This window comes from Palaemon carinicauda, chromosome 5 (assembly GCF_036898095.1).
Source record: "Palaemon carinicauda isolate YSFRI2023 chromosome 5, ASM3689809v2, whole genome shotgun sequence".
In the NCBI taxonomy this organism is placed as follows: Eukaryota; Metazoa; Arthropoda; class Malacostraca; order Decapoda; family Palaemonidae; genus Palaemon; species Palaemon carinicauda.
Window position 1 is genome coordinate 147,381,784 of NC_090729.1, and position 7,500 is coordinate 147,389,283.

A 7,500-nucleotide genomic window follows, 5' to 3' on the forward strand; every position below is an offset into this window, starting at 1 on the left:
TGTGTAACTCAACCTTATAGAGGCTAAATTACATAGACATGTAGGTTATATTCTTCAAAGATAGACAAGATTAACCAGTGGAAGCTTCGCACATTGAGAGAAACAAGGAAATAGTTTGCTCAGTTCACAGCAATAAATATTAATAAGTATTAAGTATTAATAATAGTACGACGTTTGCGAGTCTAGAATACTAGTGAAAACGTGAATGTAAATGTGAATTAAAGTTCAAAACACCGTTCAAGAAAAAGAAAATGGCCATGAAAAATAAAATCCTGAAAACAAAATCTTCACAAGGATAGAAAAATAATGTGGACATCTCGTCTACATGCGGTATACAGGTGCATATATTCACTAACTAATTTCTGAGCTATGATAAAAAATTATTGCTGATCAACTACCCTATTTTTTGAAGTTCACTACAGCTATTTTAAATCCTTACACAAAAAGTTATTCATTCAAGAACACACATTTATTTCCAATAAGTTTCTTATACACATTTCATTCATCTAATCATTGCCAGGACTTTATCTGCCTATGTGCTCTACAGAATATTAAAAACCATCATATCACAAATTATATTGCAAATGCTTAAAGGTTTATGTGTTCATCTTTTGTCAGCTTCCATATCAATATAAAATAGATTTCAACAATTTCTTATCTCTGATTCTCTACTTCTGCATCTTACAATTATATTTTCAATCAATCCAAAATGTGTTGAACATTTTATTACAACATAGCACCTGGAACTACATGGTTCTGTGATATTTATTTTGTTAAAATCGAATAGATTAACTTTTACAGTAATTTATACAGGATTATTGAGGAAAAAAGGAGCAAAATAAATTTTTGACAACCTTTAAAATCATCTACTTGATATGCAATGGTGTTAATATCTTTTTATACAAGTAAACGGTAGACTACTCCGTTTAAATGCCAAGTTTCTAATCTAAGAATGCCTTCAACGTTCTAAAATGAATACTATACAAGTGTCTCTCCACCAGTTCATGGTGCTGTCCTGAACCCTCATGCAAGCTAGCCACACATTGTTTAAAACAATTGTACATTTGAACTTTCACCAACTAAGGCAGGGGCCTCATATATACTTTCCTCAAAACTTTCAATCTGCCTAAACAAACAAACCCAGCCAGTTATTCGTTTTCTACCTCTTTCTGGTCAACATACCTTAGATTAAGCTCACATACACAAACTAAACTAATTGTATCTATGATGTTAAATAGAATATCCCTTTGCATGCCATTTGCTGCCTTGGGTAATCCTAATTTAGAAGTCCCCGAGGGATTCATGATATTTAGGGTTTGTCTTTCATTTGTATATACAGTACGTACACACTTTCGACCTACACACTATTTTCAAACCATCAAGTATCCAAATTCCCAATTCAGTTTTTCAATCGTATTTGTAATTTATCCTTTCAACCAACAAACTATTTAAAACCACTTGGTATTGAATGTTCCCAGTTCTTTCATTTTCTTTTGATATTTTTTTTTCTTCATTTTAATAACCACAAACATAAATGTTAGAAAATATATTAATTTCATAATGTCGAATAATACACATTCCTTATAAAAGCAATACTGACTCATGAAATGTTTAAGGAGCACTGACATTGCAACACTGTAGGACATTTGTCTGCATAATAACGTCTTTCACTGCATCATTCACACGTATACTGACTAATGCTAATATGAGAGTAATACATCCTGACAATAACTTTTATCTCTCATCGTGTTAAACTGAACACAATATTCTCTTGCAGCTCATACCTTGTAACACTGAGAAGATCGTCCACAGATAATTAACAACAATGATTAACTTGTGAACACAAACAAAAGAAGTGACTTAAAGTAAAATCGTAATTAGTAGTTCTATGAAAATAAAATAAATATAAAGGAAACTAGACGAAGAGATAAAATAGGGTTAAATGAATGTAGGGTGGAATTAATAAGACTTTTGCAGCTCACTAAGGGGTATTGTGGAAATGGCCGAGAGAGAGAGAGAGAGAGAGAGAGAGAGAGAGAGAGAGAGAGAGAGAGAGAGAGAGATGACATTAAAAATCTATAAATACATCTAAACTACTATGGTAGGAACTACTAAAGCTTCGGAGGAATTATAAAGAAAGACGAAGAATACACAACGAGCAAATGTGACAACCACGTCCTTGGCTTTCAAGGGGCACATCAATTGCATACTCCTGAATATTAAGTGGCTGCTTTGATAAGAAATTCATCGCCTCGACTGCATGGAGATCTTCCAACCTAGTGGTTATATGTGGTGTTTAGAATCCTTCGACAGAATGTCCTGGTCGTTTAGTTTTATCTTTTAAAATCAGAAGGATGTTTAGACGTATCAGTTTCCTTCCAGGTGAAGGTAAATTTATAACTGCTTTGTATTTAACACTTATTAGTATAAAATTTATCAAGATTAAAGTAAATAAGGAATAACACTAATGACTAAAATGTTACTCGTGATAAAGGGCTCTTGAAATTTACTTTCGCTTGATATAATTAATTTAGTCTTTTTTACCCATGAAATGGCAAGAATAATTTATTTTAAAATGGCTTATTGGAGACTGGCAATAAAGTTTTGCCTGCGATTGTACTTGATACATATAACGTAAAATGCATTCCTTATTAATTTTTCCTTTCATCTTCGTATCTCTATCTCCACATAAACAGAGATAGCAAACAAGGTAAAGCTATTGGATGTTTCCTTTTACCTATAAATCTGAAAAAAAAAAAAACGACAAAGGATTCTCGAACAGAAGAAATACGCAAGTTACATGGTAAGCATAGAAAATGCTTAATCAAACAAATCCTGCGAGTTAAATTTTCATTGTTCTATAATCTGTGACAGTACGAGTTCTTTACAATTAACAAATAAAAGCTCAATGCAACAAACGAGTAAAAATCTAATATCAATCATAAGATGACCACTGGTTGGAGAACAACATACACAGCGATTTCAAGGTGTCTCACCCATTTCCTTTTGAATGCCTGCCCTGTTAATTCTTTTGACACTAATGGAATCGGATCAGGCAGGATCTCATACATTATCTCGCCTAGGCAGTATAAAGCAGTCGATGTTCGTAGTAATTGGTTATATTATGGGAGGAATTGAGCGTAAGCTTCCGTTCTCAGTTCAGTCGATAATATTGAAAGGACTATTACACTGAGGTCATTCTTGTTTTTATCACAACTATAAGCCAGTTTCTCGTTCGGATATTTCCGGGGGAGTGTGACTCATTTGGAGGTCAATAGGAATAGTTTAAAGAAAGATTGAAACTGGATTATTATTCAGGAAGTGAAAGGTGACAAGGACTTGAGGATAATGTGCAAGGAACGTGGGAAAAGGCTTGGGTGACTAGAAGAGGAAACTGTGAAACTAATAAATGTAAAACGTTTTGTGAGAGTGCTATTGTGTGGTATTCCTTGACCTTTAATCATATTTCTTTGTTGCTCTAACAATTTCATTACTTTTTTCTTTAATCATCCTTTTTTTTTGTTGATGTTGTTGTTTGTTGTTGTTGTCATTTCTACGTACTTGCGTGGGGGTCGGTGGGAAAGCGCTGGCCCAAAACATCAGCAGCCCGAGACGCATTCTGTCGCCGGCCTCCTCCCTTCGGGTCGTCCACCACCACCAGAGGGTTTTGGATTTGGGTGTCGACGGCGGCGTGAAGGGACGAGTTATCACGGGGAATAACGTTGACTGGAAATGACCCAGGAGAATTACCGACGGAGGACATCCGGGAGGTGATGGCAGTGGTGGTGGTGAAGGTGTGGTCTTGGTCTACGGTGAGGACATTGTGCGTTTGTGCCGAGAAGGCGGGCAGGGGCTCTGCCGTGATATAGGGCACATGCGGGGGCAGAGGCAGAGGGTCATGGGGCCGAGATAACCAGGGGGCGTGTGGGCGTGGGCGCTGGCGGTGTGGGTGGATGTAGGGAGGGAGTGGAGGGAAACGTGGGCGCGGTGTGGTGGGTGGGGGCAATATGAACTCCCACACACTTGGACGGCCCTTCCCATGAGAAGAAGAAGAATAGGGAGAGGGAATATAGGAGGAAGGGGAGGAAGAGGAGGAGGAGGCAGGGAACGTATCTGTAAGGAACCAGAGAAAAAAGAAAAGATAGCCAAAACAAACATAAAAACCAAAAGAGTGCAATAAAAGCTACACTAGGTGTGTGTGTGAAACTCCCCTTGGATTGGCTAGCTATCACGGGGAGACTCCGCCCACCCAGGCGCTCGAATCAGTATATAGGGCTCTTTGGGGGGAAAATATTACAATCAATTCCGCATCACACGCACACACTCACTAACATCCTGACTGGTTCCACAAAACCATTATTACTGATGATATACCTTTAGGTCAAATACACAATACATAAACTTACGAGTTTAATATCATCTAACATCTCTTACCCAGATATACATTCAAGCGGGGTCAATTGAAATTCAAAATATATCACAAACCTTTGCTACCTTACAATAGCATAGTATAGAAGAGCGGTTATAAGCTAATCTCAATAGAGAGCCTGGGTTGGGTGAGAGAGACACCTGGAGTGAGAAAGCCGCTGCTTCCAAATGGGGGAGACATAAGGAGACAAAGACTGACAGTGAGCGAAGGAGAACGAGCGGGGACTTTCTAGAGTACCTGGCGGCGACATGACACACGCCGCGAAGAGCGGGTCATTGTCACCTAGGTACCTTCCCGGGGCTCGACTCCAAAACATGCTGCTGACGTGGTGGTGCCTGATGGGTTGTGTCCTTTTAAGAAGAAGCGCGGTGCAGACATGAGGCACAATGGAAATGGTGCATCCTATGGTTTATACATATTCATAAGTGAAATACATTGAGTGCATCCTACAGTACAGTGAAATAGTGCAATTTCTAGGACTTAACAGAGGAACAACTTCTGCCCCTTTCAATTCGATTTACGTAGAAAGATCTCATAACAACCAAAACCCACATTTATTATGCTACCAACAGCATTTCATTGGTATTTGTAAACAATTTTTAAAAACTTTACTGAAAACAATATTTGTACTATGGAAAAAAAATGAAAATAAAATTGAAGGCAATGCATCTTCACTCATAGAGTATCTGAAAATATCAACTCGTTGATATGCAAGATTATATTTCACACTTTTCAGTTTCACACTGAAATTGAAAAAGGCAGAAATTGATTCTCTTTTTATTCATTGGGTTGCGTTACTATAGGTGTACGCATTCCTCTCATATATAAATCTTCAGTGATGGTGCGAACACTTATTTCCTTCAACTAAGATAATTAATCAACATTAAAAATTCATGACAAATTTACTACCCCAAACCAAGTCCAAAGATGATGAACCACATAGAAGGACACGTGAACACTTAAAGCATAAAATTATGAATTTCTGGTTCCACGAATATTGGCCATTCACGAATTCAATGAAATACAAGAAATGCGGATTACCCTCTTCGCGCCACACGCGTCACTGTCGATTCGAGTGTCAGAGCTTCTGCATAAACCTTTTGTACCACACGTGCCTTTAAGGACAACGCATAATTCCCACTAAGGTTATCAAAAACCCTCTAATATGAGAATCAGTGATCCAGTACTGGGCAATTAATGACTCTCCGTGGGAGAATCATGACACATTTAAGAAGTCACTGATCCACCGTTGGTGAATCAATCTCATTCAGTGCATGGAGTCTCTGATTCTACGTCGAAGAATCTTTGATTCATTTCGAATATCAAGAAATTATCAATTCCATTAAAATCCTTCTATGATTAGGAATTATACTAAGGAGTAAATTATCCATTTCCAGGAGGGCATGGACTCACTGAGGAGAGAATCAAAGATTCCCTGACGAAGAACCATTGACAGTAGCCTTGACTAAAAAAAATGTGCAATTATTATATAGTTTAGCAGAGGCATAGTAGTGCTCCTGAGCTGGGGAAGAAATTCAAAAGATTAAAGAGACATAATACAATAGACATACTTCAATCAAAATGAATGGTGCTGAACATTTTAACTGTAAGTGCGGTGCACTAGATTTCTGAAGTAGTGCGGTGGTTGACAGTGCAATCTATTCAACTTGCAAAAGGCAGGAAGTAAATATGTGCATTATATTTACAAGATTTTTACATCAGAGCTATGTACATCACTGCAGAGGGAAAAAGATTCAACTTTAACGGCAGTATCCCCTTCCCTGGTACAGCCATTCAAGCAGTAGAAAGTGGACGGAGGCCAACGTGGCCATCTTTATGCCAATTTAATCAAGTCACAAAAGAAAATAAATAACCAGTGGTTATTTCGTGCTTATGAAAAGACAGTTTGACTCTACTTAAATCCATTGTAATTTTCTACTGCCATTATCATGACATCAAGTAGTGATAAACTAAGTTCTGGAAACTATACATGACAAAAGAATAATAAAATAAAAGAATAAAAAAAGGAAAATGAAATAGTAAAAAAGTCTTTAAGTTTGGGGGAAAGCTGCGTAGCTAAGTGGGTGAAGATAAATAGATCGAGAAAGAAAACAAAAGAAAGAGATGACAGAGAACATTTAATGGAGTCTTGCCTCTTATTATTTTCTTCTTTATTTCAAGAGCAAAACACAAAACACAAATTTATCCATAAAAAACATGGACTCCATCGAGGTCTCATACAGAGCTCTTCCCTTCTGATCTTTGTTTCACAGACATGGCTGCTCTAAAAGGCTTGGATGTGAAGGGGCCTCGTTTCCGGAGGAACCTTTCCGTCAGTCACACTACCAAAGGATTCACTACGAAGGAGACCGACTGGCGAAAGGATTCCAACCGGAAGGGCCCGTTTTTAATCTTAATGAACAAAGTCGCTACCGTGAGTCCATAGGCACAGCAGTTATTGATAGGAGTACCAAGAGTAGCGGCAGTTTCAGCGTAAGAAGTAGTGATTGTAAAAAGTGGTAGTCAGAGTAGTAGCAGAAAATGAAGCAATAGCAGCCCTTCAGACAGTGGACCATACCATTCTAATTTAGAACCGTGTATTGTATTGTTCATGCCCTTAGCATGAACAATACCTGTTCCTTTTTGAATATCAGATTGAAATTTATATGGAAAATGCTTATAAGATTAACTGTATCATGAAATTAATTTAACAAAATACAAACTAACGTGCACTTTTAAACAGTGCAATGTATCTAACTTGGATTACTGTTTTAATTCAATTTTATGCCCCATTACATTCGCTTTTCCCTTGAGGAATGAAAAAGTAAGAGAGCGAAAACAGATAGGGAAAGCAAAGGGAGCAGTGTCACAATAGTCCGGTCCAGTGTCATCAAAGCCTTTTAGTGGACAGTGAGTGGAGAGATAAAAAGCGGCAGATATGACGATGCCTTTTAGCTAGAAATGCCATTCTCCGAAGCAACAACGAGTCAGTTCCTGAGGCACTCAATGGACTTCAAGCAATTTACTCCGGTGCACAGATACTACAAGAGTCAAATACTGTTCATAACAGA

The 7,500-nt window shown here is 37.7% G+C and overlaps 1 protein-coding gene across 5 annotated transcripts in view; it reads right to left on the reverse strand.

The window, feature by feature from the left end:
- The window catches only part of LOC137641535 (uncharacterized), a 749,997-nt gene that overhangs the window by 83,256 nt on the left and 659,241 nt on the right, over positions 1–7,500 (reverse strand). For 2 of the 5 annotated variants that reach the window (XM_068374185.1, XM_068374184.1), the window contains exon 6: positions 3,562–4,113. The exons of 1 other annotated variant lie outside the window; for it this stretch is intronic. In XM_068374185.1, the coding sequence (XP_068230286.1) occupies positions 3,562–4,113 (552 nt within the window). The remainder of the gene's footprint in view (positions 1–3,561; positions 4,114–7,500) is intronic. 2 more of the 5 variants (XM_068374187.1, XM_068374186.1) reach the window with 2 other exon arrangements.